This window comes from Doryrhamphus excisus, chromosome 3, assembly GCF_030265055.1.
Source record: "Doryrhamphus excisus isolate RoL2022-K1 chromosome 3, RoL_Dexc_1.0, whole genome shotgun sequence".
NCBI lineage: Eukaryota > Metazoa > Chordata > Actinopteri > Syngnathiformes > Syngnathidae > Doryrhamphus > Doryrhamphus excisus.
In genome coordinates this window covers 4,317,571-4,343,293 of record NC_080468.1, presented here as the reverse complement: position 1 = coordinate 4,343,293, position 25,723 = coordinate 4,317,571, and the positions used below count along the sequence as shown (strand labels likewise).

The 25,723-nt window shown below is 42.2% G+C and overlaps 1 protein-coding gene across 2 annotated transcripts; it reads left to right on the top strand.

Annotated features, from left to right (window-relative positions):
- Window positions 1-11,974: 11,974 nt before the first annotated feature.
- klhl14 (kelch-like family member 14) lies at window positions 11,975-24,422 on the top strand. Of its 2 annotated transcripts, none has more exons than XM_058067159.1 (9): window positions 11,975-12,267; window positions 12,875-13,775; window positions 14,867-14,988; window positions 19,635-19,724; window positions 20,636-20,714; window positions 20,796-20,986; window positions 21,169-21,327; window positions 22,541-22,698; window positions 22,788-24,422. In XM_058067159.1, exons 2-9 carry the CDS (start codon window positions 12,898-12,900, stop codon window positions 22,926-22,928), a joined length of 1,818 nt encoding a protein of 605 aa, XP_057923142.1. In that variant the 5' UTR covers window positions 11,975-12,267; window positions 12,875-12,897; the 3' UTR covers window positions 22,929-24,422. The 2 variants fall into 2 exon arrangements, with proteins under 2 accessions (XP_057923142.1, XP_057923141.1); XM_058067158.1 differs by lacking the exon at window positions 11,975-12,267 and adding an exon at window positions 12,369-12,747.
- The last annotated feature ends 1,301 nt before the right edge of the window (window positions 24,423-25,723 follow it).

Genomic DNA, 25,723 nt, shown 5'->3' with positions numbered 1-25,723 from the left:
TATGGGAAATATTTCAAGATTGCTTAGCAATATGGGTTGCCTCCACTGTCAAGTTAATAGAAGTACAACTGGGCTGTTGTTTTGTACTTTAGATGTCAGGCAGCCTGGCCTTGTGGTAACAGAAGGGGGCAGTGTGGACACAATGACTTAGTGATGTCTAGGATCTGAGAGCATTGAACTCAATGATGGTTTGTTGTTGTCACTAGGAATTATTTAGCCTGTAATGAGACTCAAACCTGCTGATGCTGTCTTTATAAAGCTGAATTTAGCCAGCGTATTAACATATTAAGTAACATTGACCTCTCCAAATACCAACTGGTCACTGCTTTCACAGTAATACATATATGTGTGGTCACATTAATCTGCACTCTTGATAGACATACAGTATGTTCACTTGGTTCAGTATGAAAAGGATGCAAAACTCTCTTGTGTTCTTTTTTCTCTCCTATTTTGTACAGTGCCATCTTTTCTGAAAATCTGATTTATAGGCAGCATTTCAGCGTGGCGCCACCATGCAGACGACGGCCCCGTTTCACGCCGATCCACCCCAGTGATCGCTTTTAGTCATCAGCGAGAAGCCGAGTGTATCAGAGCGTGGTTCTGAAGCTAACGAAAACTCTCTGCTTTGAAAACAGGGGAAATGGAGGTGTCCTCTCAGTCTCCAGTACCATCCCAGCCTTTGTTCCTGAGCCAGCCACAGAGTTGAGTCATGGAGCCGACAGAGCACCGAGAAAGAATGTTAGTCGTGAGAGGTGCTACTGTGTCTAAAATATCAATGAGGGCGATGCTGCCAACTTTTAGGGTGCACACGTGGGAATAGCATTGTTATCAGACACATAGCTATCCTTACTTTATGCTGCATGGTAGGCGGGTCTCATATGAATTTAGTATGACATGTATGAAAAGTACCACACTGCAATTTGTAGGAATCAGCCTAGTTAACGTTCCAATTCGATCGTGTAGATCAGGGGTCTCAAACTCAATTTACCTGGGGGCCACCGGAGCTAGGTTCTGGGTGAAGCCGGGCGCATCAGGTTTTAAAAAAAAAAACCCAAAACGCATTTATTAAAAACTGGAAAAAAAATCAATTAAAAAAAACTATCTTCAATGCTTTTGCTTCTGCTATACCCTACACTTTTTCAGTACTTTGGTTCCGGTTTTCCACACCAAAATATCTGATAAAACATTTCACTGTTCTCAAATATCTTAATTTTTATTTTTCTATACACAAAATAAGAAATAAAAATAAAAAAATAATAAATAAATTAAGAATAAAGACAGTAAATCCATCAATCAGTAATAAATAAGTAAAATAATAATAAAACAGCAAATAAGAAACCACATACAGTTGGTAGAGAAATTATTTTTTTCAGATTCAAATGTACAGTTTTAACAGTTATTTAACCTTTAACATGAACATTAATGAAACTTAATAATTTTACCCAATTAGCAAGTTAACATCGTACTCAGTTCCATCGAAGCAGCATCGTAACTTTAACAACATGTTTGATGAGATGCTTCATCTTGCCGTATATTTTCCGTTTTATTCCAAATCATTTCCTGCATTTATTTGTACCCAGCGTCATGAGCTTTTAGTTTCATTGCTAATCCAAAGCAAAACAGGGCGGGGTAACAGGGTAGGGTAACAGTATGGGCGGGGCAAAATCATGTTAATTGTGTACGGTGTGCACACAGCTTTAAGCTGTCATTTCAACATTAAACTTTGGTATCAAGATGGGGGCCTCAAACTAGCGTCTCGCGGGCCGCATTTGGCCCGCGGGCCGCGAGTTTGAGACCCCTGGTGTAGATTGTGCGCCCTGTTTGGCTGCAACCAGCAGAAGCGCTGTTGTTTCAGTATCAACTAGTTTGAAATACAGTACAGTACAGATAAGCTACATCCCAGAGAAATAAGACTCCATTGATAGATTAATTGACCATTAATTTTCTCCATGCGACATCCCAAGTCATTCATAGATAGCAAGGCTTTATTTTGGCTGCACGGCGACCGAGTGATTAGCGCGCTGGCCTCACAGCTAGGAGACCCGAGTTCAATTCCACCCTCGGTCATCTCTGTGTGGAGTTTGCATGATTTTGCATGTTCCTCCCACATTCCAAAAACATGCTAGGTTAATTGGTGACTCCAAATTGTCCATAGGTATGAATGTGAGTGTGAATGGTTGTTTGTCTATATGTGCCCTGTGATTGGCTAGCGACCAGTCCAGGTTGTGCCCCGCCTCTCGCCCAAAGACAGCTGGGATAGGCTCCAGCAACCCTGTGACCCTCGTGAGGATAAGTGGTAATAAATGAATGAATGAAAAAAGCTTCATTTTCTAAATTCCTGTGGTAACATTTGCATTGAATGTGACCCCTATATCCTGTCATTTAAATATACATAAAATCTAATATTGTAATAATTGCCGTCAATGCCACCATGAGGTTTAGTTAGCTGAATTATCTGTCATTGGTTTACAACAGAGGGAAACTGTGTATTCTCTCAGGTGATCCCTTGATGTGCAGAAAACATGCCAAACTAATTCATCACAATAACAATACATGTTCCCTCTGCCTTCACACTCATCTGATTTCTGCGATATTTATCTTAACAGGATAATAATTTGTGAAAGTCTCTGACATTTGTGGCTAGCTAGCATGATAATAAATCCATGGCTCGGAACATTTCTTAGTTAATTAGAGTCAATCAATCCAAACTTTGCTCACTTACCGGTGTGAAACCAGAGTATAATGAGCAGAAATCAGCATGGTGATTGGAAAACACAAATTACAGCTGTTAAAGAGAAACTCATCCACTTTTCTTGCCGTCGAAGCCAGTGCCTGCTGTGAGGATTTAAAATTAGCATGGCATTCCTTTAATGGATGCTGGGGGAATGTGCTCCTCTATAATTAAAAAACCTGTAATACACTCGCCGGCCAAAATAGGAGAGGTGGCAATTCTCCAACGGGTCATGCTGGGCCCTTCTTGCACAGACTTAAAAAAAATCATATAAATACATGATTAATCAAAATAGAAAATAAACTTTTGTTTATTTTTTTTTATTTCAAACACTATGGGCTAGAATAAATGCAATCTTGGGTACACCTGTACAATTGAATATATGAAAACATATTTCCTTGAGAGATAATGCTTGGTTTTGATTGACAGCAATATGTATCTGTTGTACTTTTAGGTGTAATGGAATAGGACTGCATTGCATCATTAACTGCACAACATGCTGAGAGATGTCTCTAATCATTTCAAAATTCTACACCACTACAAACTACAGCCACAATAATACACATTGTTACATTAATATCTCTCTATAGCTCGTATTATATTGCGCAGAGTACCTAATGAAGTGTCTACAGAGTGTATATAAGCAATTTATTACATGTATTAGATGTAATGTCGATATGCTTTCTATGAGCAGATGATATTGCGATGCAATAGTGTGTGAGGTGGTCCGCACTGCTGCTTTGGTAAGCTCGTGTCACGTGACCTTCCTAGATACATGTGCTGTTCAAGGCTATAGATGCTGCAAAGGGCAAAGTATTTGTCTTAACATATTTTACATTGTATTTCATCACTGTGCTGTAGATATATCATCAGACCTGGCTGCAAGGGGCCAGCATGTACAGTGTATGTATGACATTGCACCCCCCCCCCACACCTGCACCCAAACCCTCCGCCTGGGTGTAATTTCCTCTTGAGAGCCCTCAGAAAGGGAGAGCTTATGTTGTCTGGTGGGCCCGGAAGCAGAAGCTTGCCATTGTATTAATTATTGTCAGGGAATCCAAGGAGTGGAGATAATACAGGATGCACCGGGTTGCTCCCATTTGTTTCACTTGTCAGTGGACTGAATAATTGGGAGAGCTGACCATGTTAGACGCAGAGTTTTCCAAAAGATGGGACTCCAACAGTCGCAACACACAAATGTACGGCTTGGAATTGAACAGCTTTTAATGTGCGAGATGTTCACATCCCTTCCTATTAATTTGCCTGCTTCCTATTGCAAGTGGAACCAACTGAAGTGAACGCTGTGTTTGCTTCTGCAAATTACTGAATGTTACCTATAGCAGAATGTGTTTTGATGTCATAGTTTATATTCCTTTGCCGAGGATTTATATATTCATGTTGAAATGATGGAACTTTTGTAATGCAGTTTGTATCATATGCTAGCATACTCACTGGCCAACAACACTAAGTACCACTGCAAAAGATAAGCAGAATGTTTTCATGTTGTTACTCACATGGGGGTGGCAATAAGTTGATACCTGAAATGTCTAGATCGCCAGTGATCAATATTAATATTAATGATTAATATTTTTGTAGGCGGCACGGCGATCGAGTGGTTAGCGCGCAGACCTCACAGCGAGGAGACCAGGGTTCAATTCCACCCTCAGCCATCTCTGTGTGGAGTTTGCATGTGCTCCCCGTGCATGCGTGGGTTTTCTCCGGGTACTCCGGTTTCCTCCCACATTCCAAAAACATGCTAGGTTAATTGGTGACTCCAAATTGTCCATAGGTATGAATGTGAGTGTGAATGGTTGTTTGTCTATATGTGCCCTGTGATTGACTGGCGACCAGTCCAGGGTGTACCCCGCCTCTCGCCCAAAGACTGCTGGGATAGGCTCCAGCACCCCCCCTGACCTTCGTGAGGAAAAAGCGGTAGAAAATGAATGAATGAATGAATATTTTTGTAATTACAATTGATGCTGAAAAGAATGTTATCTATTTAAAGACAAATCATTGTCTTTACATTGTCTCTCTCACACCAACTACCCTCATGTCCTCCTTTCACTACATCATAAACCTCCTCTTTGGTCTTCCTCTATGCCTCCTACCTGGCAGCATCCTTCTACAAATATATTCACTATCTCTCCTCTGGACATGTCCCAACCATCTCAGTCTGGCCTCTCTGACTTTATCTCCAAGGCCTCTAACATATAATGTCCCTCTGATGTACTCGTTCCTGATCCTATCCATCCTGGTCACTCCCAATGTGAACCTTAGCATCCTCATCTCTGCTCCCTGTCTTTTCCTCAGTGGCACTGTCTCTAGACCAAACAACATGGCTGGTCTCACCACAGTTTTGTATACCTTTCCTTTCATTTTAGCTGAAACTCTTCTATCACACATCACACCCGACACTTTTCTCCACCCGTTCCATCCTGCCTGCACACGCTTCTTCACCTCCTTTTCACAAACTCCATTGTTCTGGACTGTTGACCCCAGTTATTTAAAATTCTCCACCTTCTGTATCTCTCAATACATTGACCCTTTTTGCTAAATTTTTCCCATTTTGCTGCATTTTTTTTAACGTTTAATTTTATTTCTACAATGTGCCGTGGGCCAATAAAAAATGAATGATGGGCAGCAAATGGTCTCCGGGCTGCACTTTGCACACTGCTGATCTGAGCAGATGCCATGTGTTAAAAGTGAGTTGTATTGATTTAACTTGCAGCAATGTAGAATTGGACTGCCGGTACATTATACTGAGATTCTAATATTGTGGTGAACTTATGCCGCTACACGAAGGGCAAAATATTAGTAACAGCTCTCAATATGATGGGTATTATTTCTACAGCACTGCAAACTATATCACTGATTATTTTTTATTATAGAAGGACTTTGCTAATACAATGGTGCTCATCTTGCAGTCCTCCCAAGGAAGAACTATCAGTCCTGCTACAACAGCTTCAACGTCCCCAGGTGACCGCGCCACTGAGCCCGCGCTCGCTCCATCGCACCCCACTCCACGCCTGCTGCCACCCTGAAGGTAGATGCATCACGCTGGGGGACTGTGCAGCCACAGCAGCACCCCTACCCCACTCTGAAGCTTCCTCTTGTGGCCCCCTACACAGGCACACAGACTCTGGGTTTCCATACAGCCTGGACTCTTCACTCAGGTGAGCGTCAGTCTACCTCCCTTGTGTCTCCTTTACACTTGAAACACACAATTTGTATTGTTTTTTTTATCATTTGAAAAACACACACATACTCACACACATTGGGGACACCGCCTGTTTCTCCCGGCTGCCGGCTGACTCCCTGAGCCGTATCCGTGGTGGCTACGCCATGTGTGGGGGTTATAGAACAGCAGGGCCTTAAGAATGACACACACACACAAAAGTGCTTGTCTTATTTATCGCATTGCCCTGCGGATGGTATAAGAATCATTTCTAACTCATCAAAGATGACAAGCATGCACTTCACTGTCGGTACAGTAAATCGAAGACAGTTAATCAGCTCCTTTTTCCCTCCCAAATTGAGCACAAGAAAGAAAAGTTGCAACCTTTGACTCCTCTGCTTTCTCCTCCAAGTGAACTCATTTGTTCTCTTCATGGGGAAGTGAGGAGTCTTTGTGAAGTAGCTGCTGCTCATTCAAAAACTCCTGATCCCTTAAAATACTGTTTCGTGACCTCGACTAGACCCGTCAGTCCTTTCACATAGATGTAACTCCCCCAAGACGGAACACAGGGCATCCCCGCAAATTTGCTACTCAGCATTCATAGACTCACAAATCTGCAGGCCTTTGGTAAAAACACAAAAAATATTTTTTTCTCCAAAGAGAAGCCATTTTTGTTCACAGAAAAATGTGGAGTTTGCATGTTCTCCCTGTGGGCGAGTTGGTTTTCGCTGGTTACTCCCATCATGTTCATATAGAAAATACAATCAACAGGTCTGAGTCAGAGTTAAAACGCTTGTCTAAACAAACAAGTCTTTAGATACTTTTTAAAGGCATCCACTGAGTCCAAAAAACGCAGGTCTATAGAGAGAGTTCATTCCAAAGCCAGTGCACAGCTGCTTTGAACGATTGATCTCCTCAAGTTCGTGGAACCATTAACGAATGCTGCCGAGACGACTTCAGAAGGCGGGCTGAGGTGTACGAGGTGATCACAAATATATGCAGGGGCCTGTCCATGCAGGGCTTGAAAAGTAAGTACCAAGATTTTATATCGAACACGGTACACAACAGGGAGCCAGTGGAGGGCGTGATGTGGGCACCTCCTGTTGGTGTTAGTCAAGAGCCTCGCTCTTGGACGACCTATAGACGAGCCAGCTCTTTCTTGTTAAGACATATGTGAAAAGGCATGCATGTTAGGTTGTAGACTTTCAGTATGAATGATTGTTTGTCTATATGTGCCCTGTGATTGACTGGCAACCAGTCCAAAAGTCAGCTGGGATCAACTCCCGCATACCCCCGCAATCCTAGTGAAGGGAAGTGGCATAGAAAATAGATGGCTAGATGATGATAATACAGGTAAATTGTACAGCATACGTGCCACCAGTTTTGCATGTTTATGTCTTTATGCTTCACCGATAATGTCTTTTCATCAAGTGTTGAGGTTTTGTACTTTGTTTGGCAGTCTTTGAATGCACCATAATTGCTGTGTGACACAAAAGTGAAACTTAAATATATAACTTATTCACCGTGACTCCAACTCCATCTGTTCAACCATCATCCTACATTATCATTCATGTAAACATCATGTAAAATGCGTTTAATAAGGATGAATTTGAGGGATATTTTTGGTTATCGTATTTAATTTCAGGTATATCAGAGGGTCAGCAATAAAACAGTGAATGCAGTGCACTTCTGCACAACTACAATAATAAACATGTGATATTAAATCCCAAAACTGAGCATGTCATGAAATGATCTCATCAATTGTGCAGGTGTACTTAATATGACCAGTTAACATTACTAATTGTAGTTCATAGGTTTCCATAGCACACCATAGTTAGTTAAAATAAAATATATATATATTTTTTACAAACAAGATGATATCGCCCTCTCCATGATATTAATATGATATGTTCTCTGATCTGTAAACAGCTGGTTATCTTGCTTTTCCCCGATAAGAGAAAGTGCTGAGGATTTACGCTTGCTGAGCACATTCGGGCTGAATCTTTCACACGTCACAAATTGCAGATGGGGAGCAGTGATCTTGAACAGCGGATCACATTTCCGTGACCATCTGACACCTTCCATTTAGGAAAATAATACTTTCTATCTTAGCATAACCCCCCCTCCCTGTCTGCAGAAGCTAGCAAACGGAATTATGGATGAAAGCTTAAGCTATTCACAACTTTGGTTTTTGTTTCAGTGCACTGATTAAGAGTAAATGTTCACCTTTTATGCTAATCGAGTAAAAAATGTCTGACCTTATGCTGTGTGCAACATGCGCTGCATAAAATAATTTGAATGCTTATCATAGCATTGCAATATAGCCATGAAATGTAGCATGAGCTACATTTATTTTAACGGTCAACACTTTAAAAAGTATGCGTGCCCATAAGTCTACAAAAGACTCATCTTGCTGTTGGCACCATCTCTAATGGCTTCCTATAGGCATGGACCTGATCTGATCTGTGTAATATGACACATAAATATGAGCCGGGTTAACTGGCACAGAGAGTTGTAAATCACTGTAGTGTGATTCTTTGTCTCAACGGGTTTAATTAGTCTTGAAATTCTTCTCTTATCTGATGACCCCCCCTCACCAACCGCCCCCCCCACCACCAGAAGCCACCCCCCACACCCCCAACCCCGCACACTGCAACAACTTGCAACCATAAACGCCCTGCAATCTGAAGACCAGCGGCCTCAGGAGACTGAGCTGCTACAAAGAGCTGAAAGAGTTTGGAAATGGTCATTTTATTGTGTTAGAATGGCTCGCTGGAGACTTGGGTAATTTAGTGCTAACTGAGCGCTTGTAAAGATAACAGTATGTGACTCCCAAGTGCAACACGGCCAACTACTGTAGCGCTGCCACGCGTCCTCACCAGTCCGACTGAAAACTGTAGCAAACACCAAACAAGCATGTTTGAAAGTACACGCTAATTTCAGTAGCAGTAATACTTACTGTACCTGGATAAATGATATCTATGTGGATTGTCAGTGCATGTCCAAAAGACATGGTGCAGGGTGTATTTCATAGAATGTGAACATTTATGCCAATCTGTCATTCCATACGGCATGTGAGGTATCTTTCACTGCCTGTCTCATGGGACTCCCATGTGGATATTCTTTTGTTTTGCTCTAATTGAGCTCTTTTATTTAATTGACACTTCATTATGTCCTAATAAGTCATTCTCAGTCAATTCTTTTTAGTGTTGTTAAAGTAGAGCTATTATGTTTTTTCCTCTTTTCTGAGTGCTGTTAGAATGTTGTATTTTTGTTTTAAACCATGCCAGAGTTTCAGATAATTAGGTTATCACATTTCGAAGTGAGTCCTAAAAGAAGTTTGGGATGACTCTGAACGCCCCATTTCAGAGTTTTTTTCTAACACTGGCTCCTTGTGATGTCACAGTGAGCCAGACTTCCTAAAATGGGCGTGCCAGGGTACACCTGCCCCACTCCCCGCTTTGCAGCACTCTTTTAAGTGTGTTAGAACCATGTTTATTTTGTCTAAGCGGTTGTCATTAGCCATTTAAGAATGTGAATAGAGTGAGCATCTTACCTGCATGCATGCTAATTACAAGAACAAAAAACACCTTTCTACTACCAATATTGTGCCAAGATTGTCTGCACAAATGCAGCACCCTTAAGTCCGGCTTCTGAGCTCCACGGCACCAGCAGTGCCTCTGACAAAGTGTGTCCGACAATGAGTGCTCCTCCTCAGGCAGGCGAGGTGGACGTAGCACCCTCACACCCGGCTTCTCCTGAGCTTCACCACACTAGCGGTGCCGATCTTACTACTCCTTGAGTTCATACACCGTAAGTCGGGGGTTTCCACACAATAGCTCATGCACCAACAGTAGCTCCTAACCACTTTTCAAGTAGCTCTCCAAAGATTTAATTCATTTATTATCAACTCCTATTCCGACAAAATTTGCAGTACTCCAGAGCGCTTGGACGTGTGACCAATCACAGAAGCCCAGAGGTAGGCCGGGGGTGGAATAAATCAAAACGGACCATTTTTGGAAAACCAAGGAAAAACAGCTGGAATAGGTGCAGATTGTGGAAGATCTAGAGAGCTTATTGTGCGGGTTATCGTGTGTAGCTGCTTTATAAAGAGTCCATATCGCAATACAAAAGGCAGAAAATGAGCATAACAGTTCCCCTTTAACCATCCGTTGCCATAAATGCAACAGACAAAGTCATTGTGATGGTTTTCTTCTGTGGTAGTTGATGTCATGGTGAGTGTATGGGTTGCCAACCAAGTAGACTCTGTTTGAATCCAAGCTGAGAGTACAACTCCTGACTTGTGTGACAGTTGGTGTCAGAAATGGGTGGACTGTGAATGCCCAATTGGAAGAATGCTTAGAACAAGTCAGCCCAGAGATTGGTGAGGCACAGGAACTGGGGATTGTTGTCTGTGGCATGCCCGGTTTAAAGGACCTCGGAAAAGGTGAACCCTGAGTTGTAGACCCCAGAAATAGGTTAAGTGCAAAGACAGTGATGTCCAAACCACCGAGGATACCATACAGAAAACCTTTCTGAATCGTTTTTGGTGTAAGAAGTTGGATTATTGCCCATGGAATGCCGGAAAGGACGCTTGGGAAAGGTGACCCTTGAGAGATACACCACAGAGATGGGAGACCCACTAGGACAGAGCAGTTCAAACCACCAAGAGTTGCATACAGAAAGATTTTCGGAATCATTTTTGGTGTCAGAAGTTGAATGGTTGACTAATGCATGCCCAGTGGAAAAGATAAGGACACGTGACCTAATTGATAGTGTCCCGGAGATAAGTCAAGGTGTAGAACAGGATAGTCCAAAACATTTTAGTGTTCATTTTTGGCATCAGTATTCAGTCCGGGTTGACTGCTTTTAAAAGGCATAGTTCTTATTTTTTTAACTTCAAGTTGCATGACATCCCCCTTAACAGTGTAGTGTATCAACAGTGACCCCCCACTTCATCCTGTGAGCCAAGTTCTGGTCGCTTTTTGGTTTTGAGGAAAGTAGTTCTGGATAGTTGGTGTGGTCACAGTGAAGTGCTTTGCTTCTCAAAACAATATACGTTAATATAAACGTGTAATACATTTGCAGTTTTCCATGAAAGTCAAACCGTCTGACTACGGAACAAGTGATGGATTCTTTTCAGCACACTACAACTGCTGATGTGGATGTTATACAACTTCATGTAAAAAAAATGAACTATCCCTTTAAGTTTGGTGACAAATGGTGTCAGAAGTGGGATGTTTAGTTGTAAGGTAATCTGTGGTGTACCCAGGTGAAAGGACAGGAAAAGTCTGAGCGATAAACGTCAGACACGGGTGAGGCACTGGGCTGGTTTCGGTATGAATTTGTGCATATTTTTATTATCCTCGTTTCACTACTTTTATGGTGTTTTCAGGCCTGTACTTGAGGCCATGAGATGTGAAACACTAATAAAACAACTTGTACATCCATAACATGATTTTAATGAAAAACATGAAGTGAAAAAGGCTCACCTTATAAACAAAGACCGGACATGTAGTTTATGATGCATATGCACGACTTGAGTATAGAGCACCTTGCTTTTGAAGGACTATCTGCAGGGGTTGGGAGATGAGGGGTTATTTTGGCGATGGAGATTAAGGCAGGGGCTTTTTGTCATTTGTGCGAGACAAGCCATTCATCCATCCAGTTCACAGCCAAAAAAAGGCTGGTCCCAGAAATTAGCAGTTTCAGCTCAGCAGCAAAGTCGCCGGGCTGTGAAGGCAGAGAGAAATTGACTAATTAGCAATGCGCACTAAAACTTGACGGTTTCTCTCCATAACAGCGAGGGGTGAAAAAAAAAACCATGAGACTCGCCTTTTTTTCTCCCCCTTTTCCCTCTTTCCTTTCTTCCATAGATGTTTGAAATCGCAGTCATTTACGCTCGACAGTTTTTACAATAGCCTTGAGCCATAATTTTGCGAGTCTCTCCAGCATCCATACCCCTGCATGGTCTCTCTCCACCGGCCATGCACGACCGTTTCTCTCCCCAACCGTGGATTTCCTATTACTCTCGTTACGACTCACTGAGCCCCAGGCCCAAGGATAATGATGTGTTGTTTCTTGGTAGCATAATTTGTCACACGTATATTTCTTCTTCTTCTTCTTCTCTTGCAGAAAGCACGGCTCCCCTCTCACACAGTCGCACACTTCTGGTTAATTCCGAGGATTCAAATGATCAACAAATAACCACAACCTAATTTGGACTTTTTTGCGGGGAATCGCTTTTTAAAAAAAAAAAAACAAAAACGAAGAGAACAAAAGCAGAGGGAATCTCACTTACCGGACCCCCCCCCAGAAGATTACTTTCTTTTTAGAGTGTGTGCGTGTGAGTGTGTGTCAGGTAAGTTGTGGCTGCTCTCATCATTTAGTTGTCACACTGGCGGCGCGCGTAAGTTTACGCACGCACAAATGGCGTTTTGTCGTGACGTGTCCGCAACAAAAGACTCTGACATCGCGGTGAAGTTGTACCTCTTTTCTTATTTGACTTTGTTTTCGACGAGATAATTGCCTTTTTTTTTCCTCTCCGGGGCCGTGTGCTCGTCTCGTATAGCCAGCGTGTGCAGCAGCAGAAGCGGAGAGGGAAGAGAGGATGTCTGCTCTACGCTCTCCCTTAGCGGGGATTTCGCATTCCGTATCCGCCGAGTGGAGCATCGTTGCCGGTTAGAGCTCCACAGCATCTCCGTCGTCTTTGTTTTGGCTCACCTGCGCCCCCTAAATCACAGCTTCTGTTTAAATCTACTAGGAATGGATGGGAGTATTGTACGACGGGGACTACTGTGTTTTTGTTGGAAGATGAAGATGACCTAATCCCACATGGGATGTAAATGCTCTGCCATTCTGGATTGATAACTTATCCAAAGGCTGCTTTTACATAGACTGAGCCGGCATGTGTTGTGCAACTTCGATGCTCTGAGGTAAATGGCTTGCATGGTTTATCTGTTGCCCAGGTGGCGTCCACAGTCAGGAAGTCATGTCCAGATCGGGTGATAGAACGTCAACCTTTGACCCAACACACAGTGACACGTTGCTGCACGGGCTCAACCTCCTGTGGAGGAAGCAGCTTTTCTGTGATGTGACGCTCACCGCCCAAGGACAGCACTTCCACTGCCACAAAGCGGTGCTGGCGTCCTGCTCCCAGTATTTCAGATCGCTCTTCTCCTCCCATAATGCCATCAACAACGAGGGCGGCAAAGGAGACCAGGGCAGCAGCGGCACCCCCTCGTCCTCTCCTGATGACAAACTGGTGACCCCCAGCGCCAGGCCCATCAATAACCTGGTCCTGCAAGGCTGCTCCTCCATTGGACTAAGACTAGTGCTGGAGTACCTCTACACTGCCAATGTGACTCTTTCCCTGGACACAGTGGAAGAGGTTCTGTCGGTCAGCAAGATTCTCAACATCCCCCAGATCACCAAGCTCAGCGTGCAGTTCCTCAACGACCAGATATCAGTGCAGAACTACAAGCAGATTTGCAAGATCGCCGCACTCCACGGGCTTGATGAGACCAAGAAGCTGGCCAACAAGTACCTGGTGGAGGATGTGCTGCTGCTCAACTTTGAGGAGATGTGCGCCATGCTGGACGCTCTGCCGCCCCCGGTGGAGTCGGAGCTGGCTCTCTTCCAGATGTCGGTGCTCTGGCTGGAGCATGACCGAGAGACCCGCATGCACTATGCTCCGGATCTCATGAAGAGGCTGCGCTTCGCCCTCATCCCAGCCCCGGAGCTGGTGGAGAGGGTGCAGTCGGTCGACTTTATGAGGAGTGACCCTGTGTGCCAGAAGCTACTGCTGGATGCCATGAACTACCACCTGATGCCCTTCAGGCAGCACTGCAGGCAGACCACAGCAAGCAGGTGAGACAACTAACGTGAGGGATCACTTTTAAAAAAAATCTGCGCATTGTTGTCAAGTTATGGTGACCACGTTTGGACTGCTAAGCATGTATGTTAACATGTTATACATGTATAGCTTCTGTTTTTCATTCAAAAGTGATTAGACATTTGATCTGGTGGTACTTTCTTGCACATGTTTTACTCACACAACGAGGCTAAACCGCATGCCTAGCATGCCACGCTACAGGACTAGCTAGAACTATTGTCAGGAAGTTCATTCCTTGGCAGTGATGTCATCACCCCCCCCCCCCCCCACTTATTAGCATCAGTGTTACTCCATCGTCATTTTGAATTTTAAAAGCAAAAATCGATGTCCACATCACAACAGTAACATATCTATTTGAACACGTGGGCCTAAATGAACAAGGATTCGGGAATCCTCATAATTAGTTTCACATGCCACTGTTCTTCTCCTCTCAATTAATCACCATTATCTATGTCCAGGGGGTCATTTGCATATGAATAACCCCAAAAAGGCTTCCAAGTGGGCCAGTAGCAGAGAGAAAAGATGCTTTGTGAGTGACATTGCCATTCATTAAAAAAAGACCGCTAAGAAAAAGGAAATAAGGTGAATGGTAACTGGATGTAATGTAAGATAATTACTGTATATTGTGATTAATTGGTAGATTTGTGTTCAAATCCATTAGCAGGCAGACAATGCTCCTATATGGAGAATAGAGTGTTCCACCACCAGGTTATATATCATATGCAAACTCCCACAAACGACTAGTGGATGTCACATGAATCATGACAGCCAATGAGATGGGGACATTGTATAGGCAGGGTTATGTAGTCAATTGCCTTTTTAGCCTCCGGCATGGCACCCTGCAGGACCATCCTCGCTTCACTGCTAATTAGAACGATACCTTTAAGAGTGTAATAACCATTTGATAACAGATCACTGTGATAAGTGTGCCTTTTGTTAATTGTAATAAATGTCTTCAAGTCAAGTGAAAATACAGTGATAAAGATGTCCCTGGTGTCGGTCTATGAAGTAAGTTTTATATATATTTATTTTACTTATTTTCTCATACACACTGTTGTCCTTACAGAATCCGTTCCAATAAGAGAATGCTGTTACTGGTGGGTGGTTTGCCTCCTGGACCTGATCGCCTCCCCAGCAATTTGGTCCAGTACTATGATGACGAAAAAAAGACATGGAAGATCCTCACAAGTGAGTTTCAAAATCCTTTTGATTTTTTTTTTCCCTCAACTCACAGCATCTCCTGTTTCGTGGCTTTTTATGATGGGGAATGGTCGTTCCTGTGGATGACTTTAACGCGGGTTAATTTGAGTGAAGGAGTTCCCTAAATCCTTCAGGTAATAATATATCACTATCACTTTTTAATATAAGTTTCTAATCAGAGCGTGACTTCACGGCACTGCGGCACTTCACGCCCGGTTCCCCTTGTTTTTGCTGAAATATGCTGCCGAGATGCATGATGGGATTCACTTGAATCTAATGATCTACTGTGGCAGAGATTGAACGCAGGGACGTGTGATATCTTTACTGAGCAGCTTTTAAATTCGTCCTGATTATTCACTTGCAGTGATCAATACTAGCTAGATTGCTGTAATTATTTACTAAAAACACAGTAAATGTGGTTGGTGGCCTTATGGCTGTGAACTAATATTGGCTTTGGAGAGAAAATAAATACTAAAGAGCTAAGCAACTTGCGGTTTTGGTGAATAAATACAATCTCAATAAAGATTTGTACTGTATTATAATAGTGTTACATTTAAAGGAGACATAAGGAATATATATTTAAAAAAAACAATAGGGGATAAAGTCTACTTAACTTTGAAATGACTTTGGTACAAATTCACATCCTGAAATAAAGTCATAACAAATAGTATTGACTGATAAAGAGATAATAGATCATTATGATCATTGTGTCTTGAAGTAATTGGGGCAAAATTCTATTCCAGATGCCCTTCCTGACGAATACCGATAGTGCTTACTAGTGGAGATTCGAACCCGAGGCATCCGCTCCAAAGTCCAAAACGCTAACCACTACAGCAGGGTGGGCTCTGTGAGGATCAGATGGTATAGATTAAAAAAAGTGTATACAGTAATCCCTTGTATATCCCGATCGCAGTTCTAGACCCGACAGTGATAAGTGAATTTCTGCAAGAATATTTTCATTGTTCGAGCATAGAAAACAATATTAGAGCCCTTTGGACATGAAAAAACACAGATAGTCACCTTTACACTTGTATTGTCCAATATAGTAGACATAATAAGAGTAAATAAGCCATTTAAGACTTGCATTTATGTGTTGCTATAAATATAATCCCTGGGGAGCTGAGTGGCAAGCGGACAGGAAGTGGCGTAGGGGGTTCAGAGTTAAGCTTTAGCTTGCCATGGGTAATGGCCGTAATAGTAACGTCGTGTTTTTATTGGGAATTTTTCTTAGGGATTGTTGTACCTGCTGTGAGATCATTCGAAACTGCAGTCAAAGTTCTGTTCTTTGTGATCAAATCTGGTGTGTCACTTGGTGACAAGTGTAGAATAATACATATCAATTACAGCATCTTTGAATTTTTCAGCCAATTCTATCCTTCAAAATGCTTAATGTCGGCAAACAATACATCAAATTTGCTTCATATTTTTTCACTCTGTGTGTATGCTAGCAGCCCCGCCTCCACCCACTGAGACAAAGAGACTTTTTGACGGACAAAAGGGCTCACTTAGTTCATGCCATTGACACAAACAAATGTGCTGTGCCAATGCACAGAGTGAACTTTCTTCCTGCCTGTTTGGATGCGTGAGACGAGGAAAACAACCATGGCAACAACCAGCAAAATTATCCAGTTCATTAACATTTTTTGTGTGATTAACTAATGAATTATTTTATTATTTTTATTTTTTTAATTAATGAAATATTTTTGTACATGTGCGTTAATAATGCACAGAAGTTTCCCGTAACGGTGGTGTTTTTTTTGAGGCACGATTAACGTGCAGGCCTCCTGTTTGACTCTCGACCTACACCATAGTTTGATTGAAGCACGGTAACTCTGTAGCCACAAGTGGGAACAAATATTGAGCAGAAATGGAGAAAGAAAAGAGTATGGACTATGGACAAATGTGATTGAAAACATACATATGGATTGATAGCCCTAATATATCCATCCATCCATCTATGCATTTTCTATGCCACTTATCCTCACAAGGGTTACAGGTATGCTACAACCTATCCCAGCTGTCTTCGGGCGAGAGGCGGGGTATACCCTGGACTGGTCGCCAGCCAATCACAGGGCACATATAGACAAACAACCATTCACACTCACATTCATACCTATGGACAATTTGGAGTCACCAATTAACCTAGCATGTTTTTGGAATGTGGGAGGAACATGCTGCATACTTTTTTTTAGAGCTTTTTTAATTGTGCGTCATCTTCTTCTACTGCTCCTTCAATGTGATGCGTATGCCTTGCAGTTGGGTGAGATACATTTTGAAAATGACAATCAATTATTGGATCTGTAAATAGATCAAGGAAAGGTAATCGAAATCCCATCACTACCATAGACGCGAACACGGTTCAAAAAATGTCCAGGCTGGTTCCCCAATATTGTAACATAAAGGATTAGAAAGTAGATCTTTCCATGGTCACCATGATGACAGCAGAGACTATTTTCCTTATTCCAAGCCCATCTACCAATGACCACCGACCAATTATACAGTACAGTTGCACTTACATTCATATTCACAATTCTTTGTATTTCCAGGAAAAAAAAACAATGCTTTTGTTAGTTCACATTTCTTTCCTCCCCCTCACTTGCCATCCTTGACCTTTTAAACTCACCTCTAGATTGTTCTCATATTCCAAAGGTCATACTTGACATAATGGCAAACCATATTTTTCTATTCAGTTCTATCGAGTTCTTACTTGTTGTGGTAGTTGGAGACATTTCTCAGCATTAGCTATCATTTCCAGGCCAGCTTTCTTGTGAAATCTTGTGAGTGGTTTTTCGGTTGTAGTCTTTTAAAGTTTATTGTTTGTCCCCCAAAGATGTCTTGTTAGTCGACAGGCGCATATTTTACCAGAATTCATCAGGGTGCTCTCTACAGACACGCGCACACACACACACACACATCAGGCTGAAGCACGCTGGTGTCCGCACTGTCATTTGCTCATTACCCTTGCCCTCATGGGTATTAACGGCAACTAGCAAAAAGGTCAGTGGGGATTTCCATCACTTCCATCACCAACTTAAAAAGTTAACACTTAAATGGTCCGTGGCCTTGTGGAAGGACAAAATTGCACAATCATCCCCTGAGCACATCAGTGAGCATCTGATGTAGACTCCACACAATGGATGTGAAAGAGGAGATTATTAACATTCAATCATAACTTTGCAATGAGGCGAAACCTTAGAGGGACAGCCTTTGATTAAGACATTCATCAAGATAATTTGGGAAGATTCTGATCTTCCCCCTTGTTGTTTCACATGGAGCCACAGTCCCGGTGTGAAGTTTGACACCGAGTGTACCCACAGCAACGTGCATGAACGCCAGACAAAGACAATAACATCTAACAATCACACTGTACAATATGGCTGCTTGAAAATAAAAAAAGAGACTCCACCCTCGTGTGGAAGCTGCTATGATGGTGGAAAAAGACACAAGGCAGAGCTGGAGCAGCCTTGGTGCATTAGCCATGTCGTCAGTCAAGCGTCCCTTTTGCCTCTATGCAGAGGTTTCTGACTCCCTCTAGTGAGCCCTTGAGCTCAGTGTAAACAGCAACCACGGTGTCCGTGTCAAAGAGGACGCTGCCCATCACTGAGGATCTAAAAGCAAAAGGGCACCGGTAGGTAGATTAAATTCTCCCAATAAGCACCAACACAGGGAAAGGTAAAAGTAAATGGCATGTTTTATGTCTTTCACTAATCAGATCTAAGACGTCTCTGCTGCACGCCCGTGTCCAAGACACCTGTAGAGGCAGGACAAACATCCCACATCCCGTATTCTCCCGTATTGCTTCCCCAACTTTACTGTAGCCTCGCCTCTCTGCAGAGCCAGGAGCACCTCTTTTTTTTTTCTCCTACAAGTACAAGATGATTTCAAGTCACTAGACATCAAATAAAAAGCCGCCCATCCGTGGCCTATATACTGCTGACTGAACGATAATGTAAATAGCATGTAAGGGAGTTTGGCAGTCATATGGCACTTGTCTTTGAGGTGCACTGGAGGCAGGCAACCTAATCCCCTCGTTCAAGATAAAGCTGTGTTTAGTGTATGTGGTATTAGCTTCTATCTGAGCCCCCCCCCACTCCACTCCACCCCACCCCGACAAGGAGCGGCACATGTCAAGACGGGCGGAGTGAGATTGCAGCGAGAGGCCAATTGGAAAGAAATGAGATTCAAGGCTGTCTAATTCTGCAGAAACTGTGATCCATCAGGCAGTGGGAAGGCGACAGTGGAAATGACTGATGGAGACAGACAGGTGGGCCTTAACATTTCACTGATTTGTGCTCCACAAGACCCCCCCCTACCCCGCCGCCCACGCCCAAGATTTATTGAGTGAACACGATCATGTTCATTACGACTGTCACCCAAGACCATTTCTCCACATCTCAATGGGGGTCACTGCAACCGAAGATGATGGAGGACAGGAAGGGGGGTGCAAAAGCAGGTGACCCCCACCAAGAAATGTGTTTTTTAATGATAACAATGATACCCCAGACTACGTTTTCTTCTTCTACTATTCCAGGAATATTCTGTGTTTTTGAAGGGTTCTTCATTGATGTTCAGCTCCCACTTTTACTGTACAATTCCTATTATGGACTAATGTATTTTCTTTGTGTCTCACTCAGTAATGCCTTACAACAGTGCCCATCACTGCGTTGTGGAGGTGGAAAACTTTCTGTTGCTCCTAGGAGGAGAGGATCAATGGAACCCCAATGGTAAAGCCATGCACCTCATTGGCATTTCATACTCCAATTGCTGCACTTTTAGTCTTGTTAAGCCAGATGAGCACTGAGTGGACACGCAACACCCTCAGTCACACTTGTCATTATTTGGCGCTGAAAAGTGACAGTGAAATCTTTGACGTGTCAAGTTGTTTGAGGGGCCTTTTTGTACAAACAAGTAGGAAACCAAGACAGCATAAAGCTGATTCTGTGTTTGCAATATAATGTGAAATGCAACAATTCTACCATCAACATGAAAGTGGATGTTTATTCCATTTACACTATGAGAATCTGGCATTTGCTGTTCATGCTAATCAGCCCATATAAAGAGGCAGTGTGGCTAAGCTATAAGTGAAGCCAATTTTATCAACACTTACCACTTCCGGTCAATATATAATCCATGAAATGCTCCTAGGTAGTGCTCCCAGTCGTGGCAGTGATAGTGGGTGCCTTCAATGTATTTAAATGCAGCAGTGTTAAAACATATTATTGCTCTGAAATAAATTTGCCATGCTACCTGTGCAGCAAGTGTTTCCCCATATGTGTTTGGTGAGTGGCTTCCTGTTAGCTATTTATTGGTTATTGGGTGTCATGTGATCAAGGGGTGAACCCCTAATTGGGTGCACAGAATCACATGATTCAAATCACCTGATGCTGAGTGTTGGTATATTGAAACATTTTATTTATACTTTATATATATATATATATATATATATATATATATATATATATATATATATATATATATATATATATATATGCACTTATAATTATATGAAAGGGTATTATTAAATAAAAAATATAGTATACAAGTATATATAAAAAAATTATATTACCATTTTCACTTGGGTTACATTTCCCTATGTACATTTTTTACATATCACATTTTCTCCTTGTACTTTTAGGAAAACACAGCACTAATTTTGTAAGTCGCTATGATCCCAGATTCAACAGTTGGATACAACTTCCCCCAATGCAGGAAAGGTGAGGCCATTCTTTTAATGAAACTGCATCAACTTTACTATACAATCTTCCACATGACACTTTCCTCCTCCTCCTCCTCAGGAGAGCTAGCTTTTTCGCCTGTCGCCTGGAAAAGCACCTCTACGTGATCGGTGGTCGGAACGAGACAGGCTACCTCTCCAGCGTGGAGTCGTACAACCTGGAGACCAACGAGTGGAACTATGTGTCGTCTCTACCGCAGCCTCTGGCCGCCCATGCTGGAGCAGTGCATAACGGCAAGATCTACATATCAGGTTAGTTGAAGTCCCGCCCCACGTCGGAGTTAGCCTTCAACTTAATCCTATACACACTCATACATACTGGACTTAATGTTGTGACCAGTGATTTTATAAGTAGAATGAATTGAAGTGAAATACAGACTAAATGCAGTAATAATACAGCATGTTTGGCTGATAGAGCTTTTTACCTACTGTAGGCGGGGTCCACAATGGCGAGTACGTGTCCTGGCTCTACTGCTATGACCCCGTAATGGACGTGTGGGCTCGCAAGCAGGACATGAACACAAAGCGTGCCATTCACACACTAGCCGGAATGAACGACCGCCTCTACGCGATTGGAGGAAACCATTTGAAAGGTACGCATTGGAACGTGTCTGGAAATGGACAGAAAACAATCAAGATTGATAGTTTTGTTTGTTTGTTTTATTTGTCCTCGTGACCTTGTTCATTTTACTTTCACTTCTCCTTTCATCAGTGGTAGAATACCGCGCTGCTGTTTCTTTGTGTTTGTGTTCTCTGCATACCTGCCTGTCTTTGGTGTTGGATTTAGAAGATTCTGAAAGGCAGAGTCCTTGAGTTGCTTTTTGCTCTGCATTTTCATACTTTAAATATCAAAGAGAGAAAAAAAATGTTTTTATTATAGTGTAACTTAGCGTCTATAGAGTTTTTTGACCATGCGATATTGGGTGCATCAAGTGCACATGGTGGTGCTGTTATTAGACCCCAACGTTTGAATTTCTGACACAGTTCAATGTGCTATACAAAACACCCTGTGTAACTTTTCGGTGTGTGAAATACCACCAAATTTGGTACATACCTTTTGCGGACTGATAAGCACATTCTGTCAAACTTGAAGAAGATTGTTTGAAAAACATGTCCACCATCAAGCAAAGTATGTATATAGGAGCACACTACATTGAGGAAATCTAGCATGTCTTTCAAAGTATTTTGACTACAAACCATGGCGAGCACTATAAGGATGTTGTAATCTTTTTACATGACTCAGGGTTTTCCTAGCATTTTTTAAGCTCTGGTGATGGTTTGCATGGGGCTGCCACCACTACGTCTGCAAAGTCTTTTTATTATGACAAATAAACATTTTTTTAATGACTTTACCAACATATTTATTTCAGGTTTTTCAACAACCATTACATATTGCGCAACATGAGACACATGCTAACTCGCAAACTAGAGAGCTAGCGACCTAAACGGTAGCCTTCAAGTTATTTCCTTTAAACCTAAATAGCCAAAAACTTACCACTTCCACACGGATAGGGAGGATAACTATTAACAGTTATTTAACCTTTAACATGAACATTAATCAAACGTAATAATTTTTTCTGGGTACATGATACCATACAGCATCCATATCAAAGTTGCGCGGGCCGCACTAACATTAAACTTTCAAATCAAGGTGGGGGCCTCAAACTAGTGTCCTGCGGGCCACATTTGGTCGGCGGGCTGCGTGTTTGAGACCCCTGCCTTACAATAACATGTTAAAAATCTTCTTAGTTGTTTGTAATACTCTAAGAAAATGGATGACTGCATACTTGTCTTTCCCACTCACAGGTTTCTCTCATTTAGATGTAATGTTAGTGGAGTGTTACGACCCAAAAGCAGATCAATGGAACATCCTCCAGACGCCCATTCTGGAGGGTCGCAGCGGTCCAGGCTGCGCTGTCCTGGATGACAGCATCTTCCTGGTGGGGGGCTACAGCTGGAGCATGGTATTGTCTAACATATTAAATCTGACCGCAAGAAACTCAAGCAGCACCAACAGGAAGGGAAGGAATGACAGTATTTTCTCTTCCCCCAGGGGGCTTATAAGTCATCTACAATCTGCTACAGCCCAGAGAAAGCAACATGGACAGAGTTGGAAGGAGAGGTGGCAGAACCTCTAGCGGGCCCGGCTTGTTCCACCGTCATCCTGCCTGCCTGCCTTCCTTTTAACAAATGACAACTAATCCAGCCGAGAGGCGACGAAGGCACTGAGTACCACATGAATTGGGGAGAATAGCACCAATAAGAAGGCGGCAATTTTACAACTAACCCCCGTTCGGTCATGGAGTGTGTGTGTATAAATTATTTTTTTACAAGTTCGACCTGAGCACTTTGGTTCCGCCTCTGAAAGTCAGAAGAGAAGTGGGGAAAAAAGCGGTGTAAGTCATGTATGTAAACGTCTCTGTGCTCTGAGAAATGGTTTATATTAGGTATGATTTATTTACACTGTTAGTGGTGTTTTTGGCTTCTCTTCTATAGCACGTATAGTGTCCAGCTCAATGTTAGCTTTCATCTCTGTCGTACCCTGTAGCCACATAAACCCAATGACAGACTGATTCCCACTGGATCTTGGAGCTAAACCAGGACTGGGTGAGTTACTTTAATTGTGATATATAAATAGTCATCATTGCTCACACTATGTTTTGGTGTGTTGTGCACTTAATCTAAACACCTGATCACCTGGTTTGATGATATTTTCGCATGTCTTTTTTTTTTTTTTTGGTTGGGAAAAATCCCACATTCATGCATCCAAAGTGATCCAAAAATCTGTTTTACTGTGATTTAAAATACACTGTACAAAACATAATCAACAAACCAAATCCTAATACAGTCAAACCTTGGTTTTCTAACACCCCGGTATACATATGATTTTTTTTTTTTTTTCACCGAAATGAACATCATATGCGTTTCTGAATAATTTTTTGGTATGCAACTGATGAATAACCCGCCATGGGGACAAAAAAAAAGTTGGCAGTGCCAGCAATTTAATGAACAGGGTGAGAAACACGGCTGACTTTAAGAAAGAACTCTTCTCAATGTATGAAGATGTCTTCAGTATAAGTAAAAGGTTTGTCTATTTCATTCATCATTTATAATTATTTCACATTGTTTTCTGCATGTAAAGATGTAATTATTCTCTAAAATATTTTTTCTCATATTTTCGGCTGTCTGGAGTGGATTAATTGGATTTACATTATTTCCTATTGGAAAAACTGCTTCGGTTTTCGTCTGACTTTTTGGAACAAATTCATAACAAAAACCGAGGTACCACTGCATTAATTAATGCTGGAGCTAATGACACATTGATGGTACAATCAAATTGCTCACCAATGTATGGGAAGTATTTTTAGGTCAAGCCAAGAGTGGCTATATTGTTTTTTTTCTCTCTTGTGCAACTTAAAAAGCGCCACCTCCAGGAGTATTATGAGATACTAAGCTTCCAAATCTGAGCATAAAGCAGACCTTAATGCACTTAAAGTGAACCTCAGAGTTCACACTATTGTAAATGAATCATTGTGCTGTGTTTTAACGAAACAAAAATCGCTTTCTTTCAGTACAACTGAGTCCAGTCCAGTCTACGCTACTGAGTTTAAAAAAAAAAGACTAAAGTTTACTCTAAATGTTGAATCCTGTAAAGGTTTGTTGACTTCATTCTTGTACATAATCGCTTGCAGTGAAACATTTTTGTGCACTCAACCGTTTGGATTTATTCTCAAATCCTGTTATGTCCTTTGCATTTTAGAATATGGAAATAAACTGATTCTTGATGATTAAACTGTCTTATCAGGCCTTTTATGAACAAAAAAAGTTCCATAACATGTTTCCTCAAGTTATGGTGTTTATTTACTCAACTGCAGAGAGCACCAGGCGACTGTTTCTTGAATGTCCCAACAAGAATGGGCTCTCTAACGGTGTTTTATTATTGGTTTGTGTCAATGTTGCAGTGTATTCAGAGGCAGATTTCACTTTTTTTCTCAAGTCCCATTGTGATGTCACACTTGTCTGATCAGTGCGGCCAATAGTAAAACGAGAAGCGATGTAACTTTACCCCACCTTTTGTAAGGTATAGGTATATATATCTATGAGCAGTGCTGTCAAACAAACCAGTCCAGGGTGTACCCCCGCCTCCTGCCGGAAGACAACTGGGATAGGCTCCAGCATGCCCGCGACTGTGAGGATAAGCGGTACAGAAAATGGACCAAGCTGATGTGTATTTTGCATATTCTCTTTCCTCAAATGAAGACAAAACCTCATCCAAGTATTCTGATTAAGAAAGATTCACAGCGACGTCCCACAACTTACTTCGGGGGATGTGTGAGTGGATTTGAAGTCTTTATTTAGCGTGTGCGCAAGCGGAGAGTTCATCATCATCGTCGTCTGCTTGGGGAATAACTGTGGTGGTTAAGACGAACGCAGGTGGCCTTTTAATTAACTGTGTGGTCAATTATAGCTTGCTTGTAGTCACAGAGAACGTGGATGTGAGCTTCTTGAAACTCATGTGGTCAGGGACATTCAAATTCATTACATTGAATAAATTGTTCAGTTTGCTAATAATAATAAACTTGTTTTTTCTTTTTGGGTTTTTCCCTTCAGGGGTCGCCGCAGCAAATCAATCTCCTCCATCCAACCCTGTCTTCTGCATCTGTCTCTCTCACACCAACTACCCTCATGTCCTCCTTCACTACATCCATAAACCTCCTCTTTGGTCTTCCTCTACGCCTCCTACCTGGCAGCATCCTTCTACCAATATATTCACTATCTCTCCTCTGGACATGTCCCAACCATCTCAGTCTGGCCTCTCTGACTTTATCTCCAAGGCCTCTAACATGTAATGTCCCTCTGATGTACTCCTTCTTGATCCTATCCATCCTGGTCACTCCCAATGAGATCCTCAGCATCCTCATCTCTGCTACCTCCAGTTCTGCTTCCTGTCTTTTCCTCAGTGGCACTGTCTCTAGACCAAACAACATG

Bases quoted from the DNA above. Each gene is read 5' to 3' on its own strand.
- klhl14 (XM_058067158.1), top strand. The intron at 13,776-14,866 runs GTGAGACAACTA...TTGTCCTTACAG, and splicing joins AGGCAGACCACAGCAAGCAG to AATCCGTTCCAATAAGAGAA. The intron at 21,328-22,540 runs GTACGCATTGGA...TCCCACTCACAG, and splicing joins TGGAGGAAACCATTTGAAAG to GTTTCTCTCATTTAGATGTA.